The sequence below is a fragment of the Tamandua tetradactyla genome, chromosome 4, assembly GCF_023851605.1.
Source record: "Tamandua tetradactyla isolate mTamTet1 chromosome 4, mTamTet1.pri, whole genome shotgun sequence".
Lineage (NCBI taxonomy): Eukaryota > Metazoa > Chordata > Mammalia > Pilosa > Myrmecophagidae > Tamandua > Tamandua tetradactyla.
In genome coordinates, this window is record NC_135330.1 from 52,550,959 (window position 1) to 52,576,940 (window position 25,982).

The window sequence follows — 25,982 nt, forward strand, 5'->3', positions numbered from 1 at the left end:
GACATCTTCACTGGAGCATCATTAAATTATCCTGAGCCATACTTCTATCAAATTCCTGAACCATGGAAACTATGAGATAATAAGTATTTATTGTTGTTTATTCCACTAAGTTTGGGAGTTATTAAAGAGCAATAGATAACTAACACACTACATTGTAAGTTTGTTGTGGGAATTAAATGAGTTAACCCACACAAAATGTTTTAGAAGTCCTTAGCATATAGTAAGAAACATAAAAATGTCAGCTACTACTATTACTATAATAATAGCAATAGCATTACTAATGCTATTATATTGATTTTTCATTCAACCAAGGGCTAAGGTTAAAAGGATTATTGCTTGCTCTGCAAGGGCAAATTATGTAATTCCAGAGAACAAACTTGCAATGTTTATAAAAAAAAAACATAAAAATACACAGATGGTTCAACCCATAAATTCTCCTAGAAATGTACACCATCACACAAGCTCACAAAAACACTAGCTTATTTTTCCTCTGTACCAAACAGAATCTTGATAAACTGCAAAACAATGATTATTGAATTAACAAATAATTGAAGGACACTTTGATTTCATCAAAATCACTAACCTCACGTATTTCCACAGTGCAGACTGTATTTTTTCCTTGTTTTCAGAGACATAAATGGACTCCCCAACTTTTGTTGGAAATAATTTATCTCAGCTAATTACTTTCACCTTGATGATTTTTAAAAAGCTACCACTTTTAAAATCGCCTTATTTTCATTCCTATCGGAAGCCGAGTTAACCCTTTCAAGAAAGGAGTAGTTATTAGCAGATTCATCAAATTTAGTCCCTATGATTTACTATACAGGATAGCTTGATAGCTTAAATAAGAACTTGGCACCAGTGTAAAATTAACATTATATTAAAATATTAAATGAGGTTTGATTAGGGTTCATAAAATGTAACAGTATACTTATCACACAACTTCATAAATTCATATATTATCTTCACCTAATAATATCAATGACATTTCAGTTCACATAAATGGATTATTATAGTTTATAACAACATAATCCTTAGTCTTAATTAAGTGAATAACATGTTTGCTGCTTAGATATATGCTTCCATTCACAAATGTTATCATGGTATTACTCATACATGATAATCTAGATCTTGAGGGGAAAAAGTCTGAAAACTCAAAAATAAAATAACAACCATTATCAAGAACCTTATCTTCTAGATACTATTATATGTTCCTATATAAAAATGAAATGCAATTTAAGCATAAGAATATTAATAAAATTGGCACCCTATTTTAATGAATCTATAGCTTTTTTCATTTGTATCATTATTCCATTTTAATATAACATATAATAAAGATTTATACTTAGATAATATTAAGTTCCCTATACACTCTACAACACTTCACTTATTCATTTCTATCTGACTAGACATTTTACATTTATTCTTATAATATGTATTGGATGTTCTTTTATTTAAATATTACATGTAGTTCACATTGTTTTCTCACGAAGTCTTCATGTAATTGGGCAAACAGCTGTCAGATAATATCTCCTTCTTTTGTAATTTCTGCATATACATTCTTTCATTACTTTCTATAAGGAATGCACTGACACCTAAAAAAAAAGATTGCATGCACTCTCTCAAACAATTCTCACAAATGCCTCCAGTGGTATTATAGGAACACATATCTTATTATGTCCTTCTCTTAGAAAACTCTTCAATACCTTCCACTTATGCATAAGATAATTTCCAAAATCCCTAAAACAATTATAAACTTCTTCATAATCTTCTCTCAGCCTTATTGTCCAGCCCCAGTTCCTGGGAAATTCATCACAGCATACCCCATCACATTTTATTTTAGGAATCACCTAATGGCATTAACTTATTCGTGTGTCACCTTATATTTGCATGTTTTCCAAACCCATCTATCACATATACACGGTTCCACTGTTTTAAAGTTCCTTCAAAGTCTGCATATCTTTTCCACAGCAGTCATTATTGAAATAAATTTACCTGTTTAATACCCATCTTCCATATTAGAATATCTTCAAGAGGGTTTGAGAGCTCACCTGGTATTGTGAGTTCATTTAATCTGAGATGTTCTAATGTGTGTGCACTAGTATTGCATTATAATTTTCACTTTCATTTCCCTAGTGATCAGTGATGTTTAATATCTTTTCATTTCATTTTTACATCCTTTTTTGAGACGTGCCTGTTCAATTCTTCTACCCAGTTACTGGTTTGTTTGACTTCTTAATATTAGGTGATAGGAGCTATTTTTAAATATTTGAAAATCTCACTTGGATATATTCATTGTGAATATTTTCTCCTAGTGTGCATCTTGTTTTTTTTTTTTTTTTAATAATGTCTTCTGAGGAGTAGAAGTTTCAATTTTGATGATGGGTAATTTATCAATTTTATTTTCTTTTATGGCTTGTGGTTTTTTACATTCCATGTAAGAAAATTTTGGTACTCAATTTCATGAAGACTTCCCTGTTTTTGTTTAGAAGTTTGTAGTTTCATTTTTTGCATCTAGGTCTATGATCTATATTAAGTTAATTTTTAGTATATAGTGAGAATTTAAGCTTTAAGTAGCATTTTTTTTTCCCAAATGGATGTCCAACTGGTACAGCTATTTGTTGAAAAGACTATTGCTGACACTCGTCTGCTTCACGGATCTGGTTGTCAATAATTATGCTCATTCCATGCTGTCTTGATTACTGGAGATTTAGAGTAAATCTTTAAACCAGTAACTATAATGTCCTCAACATGGATCTTCTTTTTCACAATTATTTGATTACTATGGTTTCTTGATATTTTACTATCAATTTTAGAATTCAATTGTTAGTTTTTCAATGTGCCTGATGAGTGTTCTCAATATTACAGAAAATAATTCAGCCCATGACTATCAAGTATGAAGAAAGAATGATGTTTCCTTATTCCCAGAATGACAAAATTTTTAAGAACACATGTTGATTAGGTTTTACATTACCTATGAGGTGACCCTATAGTTATTTTTCCCTTTGATTGTGCTAATAGAATGAATTGTTCTGATTTTGAATATTAAGCTATCCTTGCATTCCCGGAATATAACCTCTTGGTCATAATGCATTCTTCATATATTTTGTTGAATTTTATGTGCTAAAATTTTGTTGAAAATTATTGCATCTTTGTTCATAAGGAGTATTTAGTCTGTAATTTCCTTTACTCATAATATCTTTGTTTGGCTTTGGTCTGGTCAAATAATGCTGGTTTCATAAAAATCAGTAGGAAATTGCTCTCTGCTCCTTTATTTTTGGGAAGCAAATTTGCGAGGGTTGGTTTGATTTCTTATTATTATGGGTTAAACTTTCCTTATTATTGATATGTATAATGATGTTGAATAGACATTGGCTAATGTTGATATTACTTATATAATGTTTGAATTCTGTTTTCTGTTTTGCTTTGCAGGGATAACATGGTAGGCAAATTCTGAGGTGGCCTCCAAGATTCCTGCTCACTGGTGTACACATCCTGGATAATCCTCTCTCTTTAAGTGTGGGCAGAGTAAGTTACTATGATGGGATCACACTCCTGTGACTGGGTTACCATCTATAGCAAAGCCAGATCAGTTAATTTTTTATTAATATAAAGGGAGGTTATGCTGAAAGGAACTGAAACCTGTAAAAAACCAATGAGCTTGGAAGAGAACCCCAAGCTGAAATGGACAGCTGGCCCATCTTTACTACCTATCACTAGTGCCTGGAACCATGTGTTGCTCATAGTGATACTCAATAAAAATGCACTGAATGAGTGACTTGAAAGGAAAAGGGGACAACCCTAGTCTTCTTAACAAAATATTTATACCATGGATCTACTTTACAGACTGAAAATTGTTGTTCTGTGATATGATACCATATACCTGGCACTTTCCAATGACAGAATAAATAGTTTACTCTGGTGTTCAGAACCAGAAAATTGCGTCTCTGAGACTTCTACAGCTGTAAGAAAATTGATGGAGGAAAACATAAGGATGCTTTGAAGTGTCTAAATTATAAGTGGTATGTAAGAAAATGACAAAATAATTAATGCTTAAAGGAAATTTAATCACGTGTTAAAGAGAACAAGCAGGAAAAGTTGATTTGGCTATTTAATAGACTCGCATATTAAAATCTTAAATGCTGCAAAAAGCAAGAAAAAATATGTTATTTGTATTTTGTAAGAAGGAGGGAGTTGCAAGGGTAGCTCAGTGATAGATTTCTCACCTGCCATGTAGGAGACCCGGATTCAATTCCCAGTCCCTATTCTCACCCATGCACTTCCCAGAAAACAGCAAACAAACACAATAATTCAACAAATCGTGCTGCAATAATGGGGTACTCACATGGAAAAAGAATGAAATGTGACCCCTGTCATACAGCATCAAAAAAAAAGTAGTATTTTGTAAGGAGGAGATAAATTCAATGAAATACTTCATTAAAAAAATCAATACAAATGTTAATTTCTCAGTTTTTGATTAAAACTATGATTATGCAAGTTGTTAACATTACGGGAAGCTAGGTGAAGGGTATACGGGAACCTTCTGTACTTTCTTTACTACTCTTCTGTAAATCTAAAATTTCAATAAAAAATAAGAAAGAATAAAAGCAAAAGCTATGAAAAATTAAAAAAAAATTGATTTAAAAAGTACAGCTATAATAGACATTTTGGGGACAATTGACCACCTTTGACCATGAACCAGGTCAATGGAATTATTAACTCTCATAAGGATGAAAATGGTATTGTGGGTAGGTAGCAGAAAGCCTGTATTCTTAGAAGATTCATGAGGAAGAACATTTGTCTGTATATGTGAATTCATGTGTTTAAATGACTGTGCAAATGCCTGTGTTTACAGAGAGACAAAGATTAAACAAATGCAGCAAAATATTAGCAATTGTTGAATGTAAATGAGGGAATATAGATTTGCATTGTGTAAATGCTTTTTTCTCCCTTTTCTTTATTTGTATACATGTCTTAAACTCTGCATGTTTGATTTTTTGTGGGATTAAAAAATAGTGAGGAAAAACAAAAGAAAAAGTCTCCAAATTGTGCTGGCTTTGAACATGACTCAGTGTTGTTCCTAATGAGCTCCACAATGCCAAGATAAAAATCAAAAGGAAAACCTTTCCGTTTAAAAATGTAAATTTTCATAATATTTAATTTTTCATCTATTAAAAACATAGGAATGCAAAGTATTGTATTATTAACTACATTGTAAGAATAAAGTATAAAATTAAGTCTATGTGGGTATGACATGGGAAGGGGAGAAATTATTCAGCATAAAAAACTTACACTTCACCATTTGGTGAAAGTCAAGCCTTGCACATATATAACATATTGCCAAGATAATTTCCAATATTTAAATCACTTGCAAATATTTTTCAACTCTCTTTTCTGGGTAGGAAAAAGTTAGGCATCAGGATGTGTGATGTTTCATTAAAAAATATATACATGGATGGAGGTTAAGCTGAAACCAGATGCTATTTTTTGCTCAAATCATTTCTCTAAGACTGACATTTTCTCTAAGTAGGCTCACTAAAGAAACCATGAACACTCACACACACACTCACACACACACACATGTGCATGCACATATTTGAGATTATGTTGCTTTTGTAATGGTAATAATGAATATATTGTAAGAAAGATAAATGTTTATAAATTTTCAGTGATAATGGTAAAAATGAATTTATTTTTGCCCATGTTTTTAACTTCTTTTTGCAACTGAAAACGCTTGTAAATTTCCAGAACTAACACCTACTGTACTAGTATAATGATTCATTCTTCTAAGCTTGTTTTAGTTGTGAAGTAGAAGGTATTTCATTCAGTTAAAATTTTACTATTGAGATATGATTCTTCCTTTTTCATTCATGAACTATAATTCTCATGCCATTTTTTATGACGGAATATAATCAAAGCATGGGAAATAAAATTCATAGATAACTTACAATTTCACTTTCAAATTGAGTTTCTAGTCTTTACTCCTAATTAGGAATGAACATTTACTCATCTGATTTTTGTGTCTTCTTCCATCCATGAAAATGGTGTGAAATTTTTACAGGACCTAATACTTTAAAAAAGTTAGATTGTGAAGCAAAATGAACTGACAAGGGGTGCACAGGTGGTTCAGTGGTAGAATGTTTGCTATGTGAGACCTGGCTTTGATTTCCGGCCCATATATCCAAAAAGAACGACTGATCACTCACAGATGACACAATATTTTCTTGGGGAATGGAAGACAGACTGTCAACTAAACTTAGCACTTTATTGACCGCTATAACATGGATTCATCTCCTTCTGATTTTCTGAGTAATAGGAGATACACAGAAAACCTCTTTTAGATGCAATTAATGAAATGGAGGGCACAGTTTATCCTTGAAGGCCATTCTAGTTTTTCCAATAAAATTTTCTTCATAGTAAAGTACGTGTTTTTAGTATAGGCTTGCTTTTTAAAGATTTGCCAAATATAGAGTGGAGAAGGAAATGCGGACTTGATTTCATTCTCTTAAATTCTGAGGTATTGAAACATGTCTGAAAACAGAACTACACCAATTTTTTGCCTTTTTTTTAAATCATGGTTTTGCAACTAAAGGACACAATTTAGGACTTTCAAAATAGGAATGCATGGCTCAACAACATGGGGGCACAATCTTTTTTTCCAGGTGATTTCAGATGAGGTATACAACCTTGGAGAAGCTCTGAAATAATTTTAATTCCCAAAGAGGCTGAAGAAAATACAAGATGTTATAAAACCACATTTTTATATTAGTCTTAGTTATGAAACACTGCCATTACCACCGTCATGTGTTTCAGTACCAGTTCAGTACTGGTTTTTATAAAACCGTTGTTCATATTAGTAAAAATGTTTATCACTGGAAAAGAGACTTAACATGACCAAAGCTATATTACCATTTCAATTCTGACCTGCAGAAGGTGACAAAAAGTAATCCACAAGAAAGAATCCCTTAAAAATAAGGATATTGTAAAAGAATGGAGATATCCATATAATGGAAAGAGGAGATTAGTACATACGGGTGGCAATGGGGTATGAGGATATGGTAGTTGTCAGCTATCATACACAAACAGCTGGCACAACTGCAAATATGGCAGAGAATGTAAACAGCAATAGTAACTTATAGATATAATTTGTGAATAGCCAGGGTAGAAAAGAAAGTGGGTATTTGCAATAGTCTCAATGTGAGATGATTGTGACATGAACTAGAATTCTAGTAGTGACTAATGCTGAGATAGTCAAGGCAAGTTACCTATAGGAACTAATGACGAATTAAATGCAAAAGATGAAAAAAGTGACTCAAGTTTTTTACTTGAGCTTTAAGTTGATGGTGCCAGGAAGTCTGTGTCAGGAAAACTAAGCAACTATTTTCAGATATATTAATCTTGAAATGGTTTCTAGAAACCTAGTGGGAGATATTGACTATGCAGTTAGAAATACAAGACTGGAGCTCATGGTGGCTATTGAGGGAGAGAGGTAATTTTAGAAATCATATAAATGGATAAGAGCAATTATAAGTGGATAATTGCAATTTTATTTCTCATTTTCCAGAGATTATTCCTTTTATTAATTCTTCTAGCTTTACCGAACCCCTTAGGATTACTAGAAAAATGCTGAGTAACATGGATTTAATAAACATCCTTGTCTTGTACATAAATTTAAGGGTAAATCTTCAACATGTGACCATTAAAAATGATATTTTTCTCTAAGTTATTGTGTAGTTATTTTATTTATTTTTTTTTTACATGGGCAGGTACCCGGAATCAAACCCTAGTCTATGGCATGGCAGGCGAGAAGTCTGCCTGCTCAGCCACGGTGGCCCGCCCAGCTCTCTTTTATTTCAAGCTTTCTAACACTTTTGTTAACAATGTTGTTGACTTTTTTGTTAATTTGGTATTGTCTTGTATGTGTGTGAGTGAATGGATGCTGAATTCTCAAATGCTTTTTCTACATCCATTGAGATGACAAAGGGCACGGGGGTGGGGTTCAGTAGTAGAATGCTCCCCTTCCATGTGGGAGAGCCAGGTTAGATTCCCGGACCGTGCACCATTTAAAAAAATACTCATTGAAATGACAGTATTTCTGGAAAAATCTATTTCTGGAAAAATTTCAACTTGCTGATGTTGTATGGTTTATTTTACTAATATATTGTATATAAATTTTCAACATGTTAATCAATTTAATCAGTCTCTCAATGTCATTTGTCATACTCTGCTTAATGAGTTTTGTTTCAAGGTTTTGCTAGCACCATAAAATGAGTTGGAGAGCTATTTTTTTTTTCTTTTATCCTCTGGAAAAATGCATATAAACCCAGAATTAGGTGTTTTTGAATGTCTGTAATAAGCTGTTGATAAAACATTGACAAACCTCAGTTTTTTTTTCCTGGAAACAAGGATAATACATATTTGTTATAGGGAGTAGAAATAAGCACTCGATAAAATAATAATTACAATCACTTTGATAGCAATTATTTTTGGATTATCTGCTAAGTGTTTAGCATATTTCTAAATTTTTTATCACAACAATCATATGGGGTAACTTATCTTATTATTCCAGTTTTACAAACTGAATAACTCAGTCTTAGAGAGATTAAGAAGACTGAAGCCATGTAATTAATATATAGTGAAACAAGCATTAATTCAGGAACATCTTACTCTAGAGTGTGCAGTTTTAATTACTTTAATTTGACAAATTTATTATTTAAAAAGTCAACTTGTTGAGAGTAAAATTTGTTTCTCTACGACTAAAATATGATTTTCTTTTCTTCTTAGGAAATTGGTGGTGATAAAAATAATCTAATTATCTTCTAAGCATACTTTTATGTTACTTGAATCTGTCAGTATAATTTGTAGTACCTTTGGATTTATATTCAGAAAGCTCATAACTGAATTGCGATCCTACTGAGAATGTTATTCCTCTCATCTATCTTTACCCTTACTATTTTTACCTTCCTCTCTTAGTAATGTGAATAAAGGTATATTTTCTTCTACTGTCGAAACCATATCCATAGGAACTTTTACCGTATGAATCTGAATAAAGTATTGAAAACCATTTTAATTGCTTTTAACAGTGTTAATAATCCATAATATCATTTTCTTTAATGAATGCCTACAGTCATTTTGACAAAGAGAAAGCGATCCAGTAATTATATGAATGGTAACTCTGCATAACGAAATTGTTGCTAGGTTTCTACAATGTTTTTGCTTTGTAATGATTTATGTATTTATAAATCATATTTTGAAGTTCCTCTTATTTGTGCACCTTTTAATAACATGGACTTATATTTAAAGAAAACATATATTATGAGCATGGTTTTATTTCCAAAACTCAGGGTAAATTGAAGAGACTGCTTAAACAAATAGAAAGTGATTATTGGAGTCATGTGAATTTAATGCTCATGGAAATACAAGGACAAGGATAAAATGAATGTTATCAAGTGAGTGTGATTTAAAATTAAAGAAATTATTATTTTATTACAACCTATGCTTCATAACAACCACAAAACCATTTTATTTCTCACAGTTCTGTGGGTCAGCACGATTCTTTAGGTCGGCTGGTAAGTAAGCTGCGAGCTAGATTCGGCCGGGATGCCTAGAATACATCAGTCTCACTTTCCAGGTGGTCTTTCATCTTCTAGAGAATAAACCTAGTTTCTTCACATGCAGTAGCAGAACAGTGTTCTGTGTATCAGTGTGTCCGTGTATCGGTGTTCTGATACAGGAAAAACAGACGCTGTGCCTTTTTACGGCTTATTTTCATAAGACCTATGATCTAACTTTTATCACCTTCTATTAGTCAAAGTAAGTCATAAACCAGCTCATATTCAAAGGTGAAGAAATGGATTCCAGCTCTTCATGGGAAGACCTGCATTCACGACACAACAGGACATGGACATGGGAAGCCTGGGTCATTGGAAACCATTATTTTAACGTCTACCATACAAATTAAATGACAGCTGGATGCTTTGGCTTTTGAAAGGCAAAGTCCATGATCTTTTTAACCTCATGCTGAGATATAAAATTTATTACATTGGTTTGGCAGTCTCATACATCACTCCAAACTTTTTTTATGACATTTTAAAGAAACAAGGGTGCATTCATCTTCTCATAATAGAAAAAGACCTTCCCTGAGATGATGTAATCTTAGCTGTAAAAGATATAGACACCATTAAAAAGAATTTCTACAGGTGTCATAAATAAGAAAAATTTTGAGAAACTATTGGAATAATTTTTCTTTAAATCCATTCATTTCAATGTGCATATCATAATAATGGCAGAAAAACAATTTGTAAAAGAATCAATGCAAATAATCTGTTGTTTGTGGCTTGTAAAAATAGGCTATTTCATTGAATTTGATTTGGGAGAGTATATAAATTGCTTGCTAAAGAAGGGAGAAGAATTATAAAGCCCTTTCCGTATCTCAGTTATGACAAATTCACACTTACAAACTGTCTTCCCAAAACACATATTATTTTAAGATTCAGATTCAACATCCATTTATTGAACACTTCATATGCCTCAGACATTATTAATTTAATCCTCGCTGATAACCCTAACCAACAGAATAGAGAAGTCATATATATAATGACCATTTGACAGGCAAGGAAACTAGAGTTTAGAATACTAAGCTGCCTATGTAAATCTTAAGTAGTTACATTCAAATTTAAACTCATATTTTTAGACAAGTGTTCATGCTATTATTGCCTCCCTAAAAAAATCTGTCATGGCAAATCACTATCTGGAAAACATGTCAGTTCTGATTGCTATTTTATTCCCAGCATCTACCACAGTGCATATAAAGCTAGGTCAGAACATATTTTAGGAGCTCAAATATTTATTTTAACTCTATATATGTTAAAATTAAATGAGTCCAGAACCAATATTTTACAAATAACAGAAATAAAATGCCCACTTTGTAGTGAGGTGACATACAGACAAAATCTAATGTAGTATTTCCCAATTCTGGCTGGGGTATATTAAAATAATCACAAAGTTTCCAAAAAAATAATTAAGCCTTGGCACAACTCAAACCATTTAAATCAGAATCTCTGGGATCAGTACTTTAAAATGACTTCCAGAGAAATAATATTATGCAGTCAGTGTTGAGAACCATTAACTTAAGTTATTTGCTATATATTTTTGGAAAAAAAATGTTGGTGTCATTGGTGGGAAAACTAGCAGCTTTAATACAGAGCAAACTGAATAGTAATCATTTCCTGGTTTTCATGGCATTATTTTTAAACTTCTCAGTGTTTTCAATTTTTAACTTAAATGTAATATAGTAAAAAGTAAGCATTTTAAGATAGGGGAACACATCTTTTGAAGAAAATAGGTTTTGTTGACAAAAAATAAAGGGGATTTACTTTACAATGAATTTTGAAGCTATCCTATATAAGGTAGTAATATTTGAAAACAAAAACAAGTACTTAATAATGTACATGAATCAAAATTAGTTCCTTTCTCAAACAGAAATTTTTAAGAAAAAAATGTAGTACCAATTTACCGTTCAATTTCCTAATAGTTCAATGTATAAGCCTCACATATAACTTCTTGAATTGGGTTCAAAATTCTACCCCAAATTAAATCTATTTAAATGTGCCTGAATAAATGTTAATGAATTATTCTATTGCATGGGCAACTTGTATGTGCATAAAATAATCCATAGCAAAGTGTTATCTTTCTAAATGTCTAACAATAAATATAAAATAATTGATACAATGTTTAAAGCCTGTTTTCTATATTTTGTACAAATCTGTTAACTACTCATCTATTTAGGCTTACTAAATTATACAGCTATAGTATCCCAGAGCCTGCCCCTCCTCTACAAGGGACTGACATTGCAAGCACATAGCAGCCTGTGTGACCAGGACGAAGGTCAAGAAAGAAAACAACTTCCCAGGAGGGAAAAGAATGTAATCATTGGTGTAAAGAGATGGGGATGGAACAGCACTGATTGAATCTTAGTCTTAAACCTTAATCTTAGTAGATCATCAGATCTTAAGCCCCTTTAATGATTACACTAGAGATCCAATGTCCTCATACCATATGGAATGTCTTTAGCTAAAATCATATGCATATTGCCCCTTGTACTCCTGGCCCTCTGTGGGAACCCTCCATACTGCTGCCACCAGAGACACTCTCCTGTTTGTAAGTCCTAATAAATCTCTGTCTACTCTGTGCCTGGCATGTATTTTGGTCTCAAGTGGCACCACTTTGTGCTCTCCACAAACTCTATTTGGGCCTGAGACCTAAAATCATCAAATTAAATAAAAATGTAAAGATTCAACCCAAAATGTTATTTTACTACATATTAAAGAAAGAAATCCTCTTATAACATGTACATGATGAAAAGGGTATTTCTGTTCTGCACAATCATGACTGAATGAAGTTACCACTAACTTCAGTGACTTGACTTATAAGGAGTGTGTGAGAATATCATCAGAGACTAAACTTACCAGCAAATTTGATATGGAATTTATTTTCAGGCTTTAAAATCTGGACATACAAAGGACAATTTGGAGCGAAATCTTTCACAGCCCATGCCCTCAAAATTGTTTGGTGATCCTGAAATGATAAAAGTCAAAATATCTTGAAATAAGTTGTAAAATTCTTAACATAAAAAGTAAAAGAAACAACAATGGTCACATTGTTAATGATAGCATTCATAGTTCTCTAATTAAACATAAAAAGTAATCTATAGTGAAGAATTATTTTTAGGTACATGTTATTTCTACAAGACTTACTTAATACCTTGATGAGCGCCAATTACCAGCACTTAAAAACAAGCAAGCATTAGAAGGGGAGTGGCTAGACAAGTTAAAAAATAGCTCTCCCCCCAAATTTCTGCAGTTCAGAAACCTTCAGGAAACCAGCACAACCAATAATTTGTAATGGTAGTTTTCATGTAGGAAAAACATGTAATTGTAACTTAAAATATACATAGATTGGAAAAAGGAAAAGCAAAGCAGTGACCAAACAGGTACAGAACATATTGCTTTATTTTTTAATAAAAGAGTAAAGGTAAATTGGGTAAAAAGATTTTTTGACTCTGTGTTTAAAAGGATGAAGAACTTTCTAATATAATAAATAAAATATATCAGGTAAGTTTAAAAAGTAAAACAAGGTGCTGATGTTGAGAAAGGGAAACAAAACCACGCTTAACATGAAATCCTACACACTCCCAAATAATTATTTAACTAAATTAAGTAAGTCAAGGCAAATTATTAGAGCAATAGCCCACTTTGTCAGCTAATACATTTTGAAAATAGAAAGATGTTCTAGGGTTGGACTGTTCATATACTAGTTGGTAGCCACATGCAGCTGTTTAAATTTCAATTAAATAAGATTGAAAACATCAATCGCATTAACCACATTTCAAGTAATCAATAACCACAAAAAGCATGTAGCTACCCCACTGGGCAGTGGAAATTCAGAGCATTTATATCAACATAGGAAATTCTATTTAGCAATATTGTGATAAGAAAAGAAAAATAAGTTTAAAAATACAGGTAGATATGAGGCTCTGTTTATCCAAGTGCAGAAAGAAGAAGCTGTTATCAATGGTCGGTATTTTTAGTTCTATGAATGTGGATAAACGTATACTAAAACTGCTTAATTGGACAACATTCCTCTTGCAGATAAACATCTAAAACTGATTATAAGTATAATAAGAAACTAAGACATCAAATGAATGCCTGTTAATTCATTTAGAAAGCTTTTTAATGAGTTTGCAGGATTAGAGATGTATTTAGTTACTGGTGATTGTTATTTTTTATTTCACTATAAGTACATAATTTTAAATACAAAGAAAAAAACAAATTGTTACTTAAATAATATATGTATTTAAATTTAGTTTTAAGACAAAGATTCTAGGATTTTGTTATAGTAAAGATTCTCAGTTTGTTTACTCCCCTTTGCCCCCATAATATCTATATGGACAGGACAAGTTAGAGTTTCATATTTGTAAAATGAAGTAGCACATGTAAAGCATTTAATAGAACTTAGTAGTTATAAATATTTAATAAATGTAAGTTATTTTTCTTATTATGTATTGTATTAGTAATGATAGTATTATTAAGGATAAAGGGCAAAGAACATATGTGAACTTCTTAGCAAGATTTTAAACTGAGATTTGACTGCTCATACCAGAAGCAAAATGTGATCTTAATTAAAAAAAAAAAAAGGGGGGAGAATAGAGGAAGCTAAGAATTCTACTTCCAGCACAGAGGGGTAATTTCCCAACAAACTTTCCCTCATTAAGATAACATCTATAAAGTCTAGATAATATATACAAAACAATTACATGAGGGTTCTGGAGAATGAACAAATGTAGACAAATTGTGGAGAGGAGTCAAAACTTGGAGGAATTGACTGGCATGTAGTGAATTTCTTTGTGTTGCTCTGACTGGAGGGCAGCTACGTTCACCACAGTAGCATATGGTGGCTCTGGCTTCCATAGCAAGTCCGCCTAAAGAAGCGGAGAGCCTAGGAGCCTAGGGCTACCAGGACTCCTGGAAACTTAGTGAGAAACCCAAGAAAGGAGACTGCTAGAGAAGGAAACCACAAATTTAGTTTATGAATTTACACAACTTCGACTAACCTTGAATCATGGACACAAAGGGAAGGGCAGCATAAAAGCAATCTGAACTGAGATTTGAACCACTGCCAATTGCAAGAGTGACTGAGTTTGTAGTATGAGCTTGTTGTGGGGGCTCAGGAGCAATAAATCAGGTCTGAGCAAGGAGAAGGTATCTGGAGTCACAAGATCCAGGGCAGAAAGTCTCCAAGAGTTAAAAATTGAACAATAATCATTGTTAAGAAACTAAAAGAATGGGATGTATTTTTTTGCAAGCACTAACGGCATTTTTCTGCTTCTGTAGATAAGCTTGCTTGCTTACAGCTGCAAACCAAGATATGGCGCTAAAAAGATAATGCCCCTTTTATCTGCTTTTGGGGATAAGCTTGCATTTTTTGCCTTTAAAAGCCCCCCCCACCCCCCACCCCGAGAACCTCTTGGGGCTGCTCTCTGAATCTTCCTTCCTGGGAGTTTCTGAGGCAGTTGCGGGCCGGCTAATAAAGACTCCAAATTGGCTTGCAGTATTTTTGAAATGTGTGGTGTCTCTTTTGGTGTGCCCCACAACAACCTGAACCAAATTAAGTGACTGCTAAAACAGGAATACAAATACTATCTGGAAGAACAATCTAATGTTCCACAGTATAGCAGTTTATAGTACTGCAGACAGAATGCAAAAATTACTTAATATATGAAATGCCAGGAAAGGGCTTTCTATTTTCTAGATTTTTGGAGATTGAATCATGTCACCTGCAAAAGGCATATTCAGGTCCCAAACGCTGGTCCTGTGAATGTGAACCCATTTGCAAACAGGATCTTTGAAGATTTGTTAGTTATCAGCCCAAACTAAATGAGCATGGACCTCAAACTAATATGGGTGAAGGTCTTATAAGCAAAGGAAATTGGACATGGAAGAGGAAAAGAGCCATGGGAGAAAAAAGGAGCCAGAAATCAACAGAACTTGGGGGGGGTGGAATAAAAGAGGCTATTGCCAGGTGACAGAAAAGCCAAGGAACCTCAAGGGATGCTGGCCAGAAATAAGTACATCCCAACCCTGACAAGAAGCATCTGAAACTGTGAGCCAGTAAAAAATTCCCATTGTATGGTATTTGTTTTAGCAGCTAGAAAACTAAGACAAAGGGGTTTAAAAAAACATATGATAGCTGTTAATCTTGAGGTGATTTGGATGTTGGAAGTGTCACACAAGGACTTAAAGCAGCAACTGTAAGTATGATCAATGAGGGAAGTTAAAATATGCTAGTAATAAAAGAAAAAAGAGAAAGTCTCAACAAATTATCAGAAAATATTAAATTAAATAAAAACTATCTGAAAAATAGTCCCTGTGTATGCTTTGTAATAACTGGAGATGACAGATGAAAGAGTTAGCAATTTTGATAAAGAAAAACCAATTTTATGCAATATTAAAAAGAAAAAGAAAAATGACAAGAACAGGAACAGAGCCTTATAGACTGGGGGAGCAATATAAAAAGGTCTCACATAATGTAAATGGATTTCCAGGAGGAGAATAAAAGAGAAAATAGAGCAGAAAAAGATTTAAAGGAATGGCTGGATAGACTGCCAAATTTTGTGCAAGACATAGATTCATAAATCCAGGGGTGTAACAATTCCCAAACTAGATTAACAAAAACAAAATGATGTCTAGGTACGTAGTAGTCAAACTGATGAAACTGAAGATAAAGTGAAAATCTTGACTTCAGTCATTGCAATCATGGAAACCAGATGACAATGGAATAATAATGTCTTGAAGTGCTACTAGATGGCTGAATCTTGAAAACAGGCTCAGTGAGATTATTAAGATACAGAAGGGCAAAAATTGTATGATATTTTTGCTGGTTTGAAACTGTTGTCTACCCCAGAAAAGCTATGTTCTTTAATCCTGATTCAGTCTCTTGGGGTGGGATTTTTTTTTTCATTATGGAAAATAACGTACATACAAAAAAGCAATAAATTTCAAAGCACACCGAAACAATTAGTTGTAGAACAGATTCCAGAGTTTGGTATGGGTTACAGTTACACAATTTTACATTTTATCTTCTAGCTGCACCAAGACATGGAGACTAAAAGAAATATCAGTATAATGATTCAGTAATCATGCATTAAATCTCATCTTCTTGTTATAACTCCACCTTCTCCTTTTATCTTTCTCTTAATCTTTAGGGGTATTTGGGCTATGCCCATTGGAACTTTTTCGTGTTGGAAAGGGTATCAATAATATGGAAGAGGGGAATGGAACTAGTTGATATTCTGGAGAGGCTGGCCCCTCTGGGTTTCAAGACTTATCTGACCTAGGAACCCATCTGGATGTGGTAGGTTTCTGGACAGTAATCCTAGTACATGGGATATTTGTAGAATCTCAGATGATGCCCTGGGTATTCTTTAGGGTTGGCAGGTATGGTTTTGGTTGGGATTTGGCAATCCATGAAAAGTAGCGATATCTAGTGAAGCTTGCATAAAAGTAGCCCTTAGAGCAGCCTCTCAATTCTATTTGAATTCTCTCAGCCACTGGTACTTTATTTGTAACAATTCTTTTCCCCCTTTTGGTCAGGAAGGCATCGTTGATCCAACAGTGTCAGGGCCAGGCTCATCCCTGGAAGTCATATCAATGCGATCTTTCTGATTAATTTATTTTGATGGAGATGTGACCCATCCAATTATGAGTGAGATCTTTTTTTTTTTCCCCAGTGGATGAGATCTTTTGATTAGGTGGTTTCCATGGAGATGTGTCTCTATCCATTTAAGGTGTGGTTGCTTACTGGAGACCTTTAAGAGGGAATCATTTTGAAAAAAGCTGACACAGGCAAAGACATTTGTAGATGAAGAAGGAAAACACTCCTGGGGAAGCTGTTTGAAACAAGGAGCCAAAGACCCCAGCAGACACCAGCCATGTATGTGTCTTCCCCACTGACAGAGGTGTTCCAGAAAATCAGCCTTTCTTAAGTCAAGGTATCTTTCCATGGATGTCTTAGTTTGAACATTTTTATAGGCTTAGAACTGTAAACTTGCAACTTAATTCTCTTTTTAAAAGCCATTCCATTTTTGATATATTGCATTCAGAGAGCTTTAGCAAACCAAAACAATATTCACTTATAAAAAGACTAGAAATAGCAAATTTGCTGAGATAGAACGCACATTAGAGGTCACTGAGGTAGTAATGTTGGGGAGAGAGGGAAACAGAGAGCGTTTGTTTAAAGAAAAATCGAAAGGATTTCAAATGGTTCACTACAAAAATGAGCAAAGGACTTGGAAACAGTATTCCCAAAAAAAGATATACCAATGGCCAAAAAGTATATGAAATATGTTCAGTCTCATTTTCTATTAAGGAAATGCATATCAAAACTACAATGTTTCACATCCGCTACAATGGATATTACTAAAAAAATTAAAATAATTTAAAAAAAAAACAGAAAATAAAAAGTGTTGGCAAAGATGAGGATAAATGGGAACCTTAGGGCATTGTTGGTGGGAATGTAAAATGCTAAAGACACTATGGAAAGCAATTTGGCAGCTCCTAAAAAATTTAAACATAGAACTACCATAAATGGCAATCCCTCTTTGATGTACATACACAAAAGGATTGATAGCAAATACTCAGACAGATATTTTACAAACAAAAGATTATTCATTGCAGCATTAAGCACAATAGAGAAAAGGTGGAAACAACCTAAAAGTCCATCAGAAGATGAATGGATAAACAAAATATCACATACACATGCAATGGAGTATTATTCAGTCCTAAAAAGGAATGAAGTTTTGATACATGTGGCAACATGGATGAGCCTTTAAAATACCATGTTGAGTGAAATAAGCAGACACAAAGGCACCAAACATTTTATGGTTCTTCTAAAAAGAAATAGCCAGAATTTTAAAATTCACAGAGACAGAAAGTGTAGTAGAGCTTACAAGGAGTAGGGAAGAAAGCAGTAGGGTGAGTTAATCCATATCAAGTACAAGGTTGAGGTAACAGGAAAAGTTCTAGTAAAGCATGGTGGTAAAAGCCACACAACATTGTGATTGTGATTAATCCTACTGCATTGTGTGTGTAGAGTAGATGAGATGAGAAAGTTCATGTTGAATATGTTTTCACAATTTAAAAAGAGAGAGAGAGAGAGTAAAGGGATGATAACAACTAAATTCAATACATGATCATGGACTGGAGGAGAAAAATGCTTAAAGAGGAATATTGGGCATATAAAAAATTAAAGTGCAGACTGTATGCTTTATTTTATTTAAAGTTGATAATTCAAGGTGGTTACATACATCCTTGTTCTTAGGAAGTGCTCAAAGAGCATAATGTATTAACCTCTTCTCAAAGGTTTAGAAAATAGGAAGATAAATGGACAGAGAGAATTATACAGCCAATGTGGTGACATCTTAAAAGTTTGTTCATATGGGTATCTGTGTTCATGTTATGCTGTGACTCTCTGTTTTGGGGTTTGTATTGCTTTTAAAATTATCCTGTAAGTTTGAAAATTATTTAAAAGTTAAAAATTTTTAAAAATTACAGATTGTAGCTAAGGCAGTATGTAGAGAGAAGTGCAGAGTTTTAAATTCTTAACATTTGAAAATACAAGTTGATGGCTTATGGTTCGACTAGAAACTAGACAAAGAGGAGCCAAATAAACCCAAAGTAAATAAAAAAGGAAAAAAATAACAAAATTAAGTTGAAATCAATTAAATAGAAAGTGACAAACCACAGAGAAAATTACAGAGGCAAAAGCTGGTTCTTGGAGCTTTTCTAAGATTAAGAAGATTAAAACCAGCCCTAGCTAGAATAGTCTAGAAAAAAGGTAGAACAAAACCACAAATGATTAATAACAAGAAAGAAAGAAGGGTTCTTACAATAGGACCTACAGATACTAATATATATATATATATATATATATGGATATCGTGAACTAGCTTAAACTGTTAGGGAAATCACAGATACCTGTTAAGTGACCACCACCTTCTCCTCAGGGAAGCGCGTGCATACACACACACACACACACACACACACACACACCCCATAAGTGGCCATACTCCCCTCTAGCCATCAACTACCCCAACCTCCTTTTCTTTTGTGTGCCCTTCCACAACCTGGAGAGATGTTAAATCTAACGAAAAGACCCTGCCAGACCTTAAATCCAGACTACAGGAAAAAGCAGTTCCAAATGCTTATCAGAGCAGGAATCCTCAGTGGCAGGGTTCCCTCCCATGGAGTGGATAAAAACAGTATAAAATGACCTCTTTTCTCTGATGCAAGGTCAGCATACAGAGAGCAGACAGGTCAAAATGGACTTCTGCCCCTGTCTTTTGGAATCTGTACTATGTAAGTGACAACGTGATTTGCCCTTTCTGGTCTCTTTATTCTGTGCAATAAAGGGATCATTTGCTGAAAGTTTCTGTGGTTCCCTGAACCTATTGTGTTACCACAACACACTGTTGCGGCAACTGGCTTCACACAGGCCAACCATTTGACAACTTAGAAAAAATGGACAAGTTACTTGAAAACAAAACATGTTGATGCCAACAGAAAGTGAAACAAACAAACATTATAGGCATTTACATATTTAAGAAATTGTGTTCGTTTCCAAAATCTTTCACATCTGGAAAGCTTCAAACTGAAATCATTCCACTGATGAATTCAAAGACAAAAAATATATATAAACTTACATAAAGTCTTTCAGATACTTGAGGAGAAGGAACACATTCCAACTCATTTTATGAAGTCATTATTACCCTAATACTTAAATCAGACAAAGGCATTACTGGAAAAGAAAATTACATAAAAGTCTCCCTCATGAATATAGACATAGATCTTTAAAAAAAAGTGAATTCATCAATATACACCAATGCCAGTACATTAAGTTCAAGTGGGCTTTATCTCCAAAATGGAAGGTTGGTTTAACATTTGAAAAATCAATTAAATGTAGATTAAGGGATAAAGGAGAAAAACGGATTTATTTCAATTGATACATAAAGCCTCTGGCAAAATTCAAAAGCTGTTTGTGATAGAACATAAGGGAAATTCATCAACTTGGTAATGAGTGTCTATGAAGAACCTACAGTTGACATTATACTAAATTATGAAATATTGAAGGCTTCCCTTCAAAGATCAGAAACAAGGCAAGGATGCCCAGTATTCAATACTGTACTGTGGATTATCTAGCAATTGAAATGGAGCAAGAAATAGAAATAGAGGGTAGAAATAATGAAAATGAAGATGCCAATATGCCTCTATGTTTAAATGGCATAATTGCTCAGACAAAAATCCAAAGGAACCTACAAAACTACTATTAGCAAATTTAGCAAGATCACAAAATACAAGACTAACATAAAACAATTGATTTTGTTTTTATAAACTAGCAGCAAACATTTGAGAAATGAAGTTAAGAAAACAAATCCATTTCAGTAGTGCCAAAATACGTGTACTTAGAAATAATATTAACAAAATATGTGCAAGAACTCTGTAATGGCATAAAATAAATTATATTTGGTGACTTATCATCTTACCCAGGTTAATCATAAGTTCCTCTTTCAAGTGACTTCCCAGTCAGACCTGCCCTGGGTATAACTGTGTCTAGCCAGGCCTGTACTTCCACATGGTTTGGCTAAGAACCACCTTGAGTCTCTCTCTCCACACAGCCCTCGCCGCTAGGTCCTGTCATGCTACATCTGCAGCACCCCCAGGAAAGCCCTGCTCCTCTCCTCTCAGACACAATAAAGACAAGAGCTCAGGTCCCATACTCCCTTTTCCCCCTGTCCCTTCCACTGACCCTTGCTGGAGTCTAGGTTAGGGAACCCACCACCACCCTTGTTCTCCTCTCTCCCCACGCCAGGCACTTGGACCTAACAAAGCTGCTAGATCAACTTTGCCAATTTAATGCATTCTCAGTTGTTGACTCTCTGCGTTTGCCTCTCATCACCCAAAGTACTTGCACATAACATCCAAGACAACCTCACCATTGAAAACTACAGAAGGTTCCTCAGAGAAATTGATGAAGGCAGAAATAAATGGAGAAATAGACCATTTTCATGGATTGAAAAACTCACTACTGTTCTGAAGTCAATTCGTACCAATACACCTATAGAGTTAACATAATAGCATTTAAAAGTATAGCAGCTTTTTTGCATGAATCTATACAGTGGTTCTAGAATTTCTTTGGAAATGCAAATGGCCTAGAAAAACCAAAACAATTTTTTAAAGAGAGCAAAAATTTCTTTTTTTTACCTGATTTCAAAAATTTATTTAAAGCTACAAAATGTCTTGATTATTTAAGACAATGTGGTGAAAAATGTGAAAAAATGGCAATATACATCACATCAATAGACAAAGAATAGAGAAAAAGTAAAATAGTGTAATAACTTTGGAAACCTGTTTGCCAACTTCTTAAAAAATGCTCAATGTATGCCTACCATAAAACCAAGTTACTCTGGTCCCAGGATTTTAGCTAGCAGAAAAGAAAATATAGTCCACACAAAGACTTGTACACTAAAAATCAAAACAGCTTTATTCATAGTAGCCCAAAGTGGTAACTATCAAAATTTACATCAATAGATGGGATGTATCCAAACAATGTGATATATCCACATAATGGAATATTACTTAGCAATAAAATGGAACAAAGTAATGATATAATACAACATGGATGAATTTTAAAAGCATGATGATAAATGAAAAAGTCGGATACAAAAAGGACATATTCGATTTCATTTATGTAAAACTCTAGAAAATGAAAATTAATTCATAATGACAAAAAGCAGATTAGTAGTTGTCTTGGGCTGGAGGAAAAGGTGGTGTCCTCCAAAGAGACACAATCTCATTTAGGAATTATGAAAATTTCTTCACCTTAATAATAGTGGTAGTTCCATAAATGTATAGAATTGCCAAAACTCACTGAATTATACACTCTCTCCAGCCACTCCTGTCATTGTCCAATAAGCTTATCAGTAAAGTGGCCAGTACAGAGGTAGGGATGGAGGTTATGCATGGGCTCAGCAACATGAACTTCCACTCACCAAGGTCAACCTGGCTTCAGCCCCTGCTGAGTGGACCAATTAGTGGCATCACTCACCAAGGTGATCAGCCTGCTACCTGGTGGTAGGTTGACTAGATTGGACCACTTACATCATAGAAAAGGCCATATTTTGTGCTAACTGGAAATGGACACATACTCGGGATATGGGTTTGCCTTCCTTGCATGCATTGCCTCTGCCAAAACTACCATCCGTGGACTTAGACAATGCCTTATCCATCATCATGGTATTCCACTACAGTATTGCTTCTGACCTACTGCACAGCAAATAAGAGTGGGAATGGGTACATGCCCATAGAATTCTCTGGTTTTATCATGTTCTCTAACATCCTTAAGCCATTTTATTGATAGAATGACGGAATGGCCTACTAAAGATTTAATTGTGGTACAAACTGGATAACAATACCTTGCAGGGCTGAGGCAGTGTTCTCCAGGAGGCTGTTTTATGTTTTAAAGCAACATTCACTCTATGGTGCTGTTTCCTCCATATTCAGGATTCATGGGTCCAGTAATCGGGGGTGGGAATGATTGTGCTACTACTCATTATTACCCATACTGATCTACTAGAAAAAGTTTAGCTTCCTGTCCCTGAAACCTTAAGCTTTGGTGGTCTACAGGTCTTAGTTCCAAAAGGAGGAATTTTCCTTCCAGGAGACACAATGATTCCATTGAACTGCAGTTAAGACTGCCACCAGACCACTACGGCTCCTCATGTCTCTGAATCAATAGGCACAGCAGGTAATTATTGTGTTAGTGGGGGTGACTGGTCCTGATTAACAGTAGGAAATAGGACTGCAGCTACATAATAGAGGTAAAGAAGTGTTTGTCCAGAGTACAGAACGTCACTCAGGGTATCTCTTAGTACTACCATGCCCTGTGATTAAAGTCAACAGAAAACTGCAGCAATCCAGTCCAGGTAAGACTACTAACGGTCCAGTAACTGCAAGAAGAAAGGTTTGAGTCACCCCACCTGACAAAGATCCACAGTGAACTGAGGTGCTTGCTGAGGGTAAAGGAAATATGGAATGGTTAGTGGAAGAAGGTAGTTACAAATACAAGCTATGACTACATGACCATTTACAGAAATGCGGATTCTAATGGTTATGAATAATTCTTCTTCATTTTGTTATGAATATGTTTATATATGTGTGTGCATGTACATAAAGAAAATATCTTTGTTTTCGTCCTTACCTTATCTACTTATAATACAGTAGAAGTGGTGTTAGCATTATCTCCTGGTATTTAAGTTATAAGATAGCAAGTTTAAGAGGAACATTATCCAAGGACTTGCATCTTCTTCTGGGGAAAGAGTTAGTGTGTTTCTGGTTGCACACAAAACAGGTAAGTTATGTTAGGTGAAAATATAACTTTTAAATGGTTTTTATTTAGAGACTAAATACAGTTTAAGGAGATGTGTATAGATCCCAAGTTGGCAAGGGATGGCCTGTGATCATTGGTTAAGTTCATGTCAACTTGGCTAGGTGATGGTGTCCAAACCAGTCGTTTGGTCAGGCAAGCATTGGCCTGATTGTTACCGTGAGGATATTTTGTGGATTTAAATTATTAGTCAGTTGATTGCATCTATAGCAAATTACAGCTATGATCAACAAAGGAGATTGTTATCAGCAATGAGCGACATCTCATCCACTCAACTGAAGGCCTTAAAGGGAAAAGTGATGATTTAAGCAGCCAGAAAGAATTTCTCTCTCTACTTCAGTGAGCTTCCCCTAGAGAATTCATCAGAAATCTTCACTGGAGTGCCCAGATTGCAGCCTACCCTACGAATTTGGACTTGTCCACCCCCATAGTTATGTGAGCCAATTCCTATACTAAATCTCATAATATTTACATTATATGTGTATGTATATATATCCCCTGTCAGTTCTGTTTCCTTGGAGAACCCTGACTAATACACCCATTATCACAGGATGAGTCCAAAGCACTGTCACTTCTGGCTAGGAGCAAGGGTTACAACCTCCAATGCAGCCTTTATACCTCAATGAGTATAGTCTTTCAACAATTCTGCATTCATGCTATATTGTACTGACCATTCAAACTAAAACTGATTGTAGACTTGACTGCTTAAAATCCTATAGCGGATTTCCATTACTCCTTTAATCATGTCCAACTTCTCAAAGATGCTTGCAACACTCTCTTATCAATTGTTCCCAAATGGCATCTCAGACTTTGTACTCCTTTACTCTAGACCTGATGCACTTTCTCCTCTCTTGAGACTCCAAGACTTCTGACATGGAATTATTTGCCTGGAACATTCTTTCCTGGCTAACCCCTGCTCATGCTTCTAGTTTCTGTTAAAAAGTTGCTTACTCTAGGAAGATTTTTCTTCAGATTGCCTGTAAACTAGGATAGAAGTCGATGCTAGGTGGTCCCATTGTATTCTCTAATCGTCCTATCAGACAGTAGGACACTTAATTTTTAGTGTTTTTCCTTTTTTAGAGCAGCCCCCCTAAACTGTAAGCTCCATGAAAGCCAGGGTCATATCTATATTTTGCTCACCTTAGCTCATCTCTAACAACTATCACTTAATTACTCTTAACACAATTATTAAATGGATGAATGCATGGATGAATTTTAAAAAAAAACATTTCATAAAGATACTAAGAGCATTAAATGAGATAATACATAGCATATCAGCCACTTAGAAAATAGTGAGTAAATGTTTCAATTCAATAATGAATAGGTGAGATTAAGTAGTTATCCCAAAAGCCCATAAATTTTCCTTGTTTTATTCATCTCTTTTGCCCCACCTAGATAAATCAGATATCAATGTTCCTGTGAGTGAGCCATTAAGTGAGGAAAAAGAAAAACTTTGCAGTACACTATGGCATACACGTCACATGAGGAACATAAAAGAAAAGGTTTCCTAATACAGAAAATAAAACTCAAACAATAACAAGATTTTTAATTCATTCTTCTCAAAGCAGAGTAAAAGAGTGATTTTTTCTCTTTAGTGACAACTTCATTCTTATATAATAAGGTACCTTATTTTAAATTCTAATCAAAAGGTAAAAACCTTGATTGTGACAAACTTGGAATAAACAGTCTGTAGTAATAAAGGAAGTTAGCACAGGGCATTATCAGGACACGCAGGTGTCTACTGCTGAGATAGAACATTTTACTGAAAGTCAGTTTGCCTAAAAATCAAGTCAGTTAAGAATGTCTCCATAAAATTCAACTTTTATAAATTATGGTGTCTAAAAATTCAGGACCTTTAATAAATTATTTCCCCAAGGCAGGATGTTTTACTTAACTCCAAAGGATGCACGAAAGAACTCAGTCATTTTAGGTAAAATTATATATATGTACTTTTCCCACCTTAGGAGAGTTTGTAGTTTTCATTG

The 25,982-nt window shown here is 34.2% G+C and overlaps 1 protein-coding gene across 5 annotated transcripts in view; it reads right to left on the bottom strand.

Moving 5' to 3' along the window:
* KCNT2 (potassium sodium-activated channel subfamily T member 2) overlaps positions 1-25,982 on the bottom strand; it is a 450,533-nt gene that overhangs the window by 171,171 nt on the left and 253,380 nt on the right. For all 5 annotated transcript variants that reach the window (XM_077157297.1, XM_077157299.1, XM_077157298.1 and 2 more), the window contains one exon: positions 12,468-12,576. In XM_077157297.1, the coding sequence (XP_077013412.1) occupies positions 12,468-12,576 (109 nt within the window). The remainder of the gene's footprint in view (positions 1-12,467; positions 12,577-25,982) is intronic.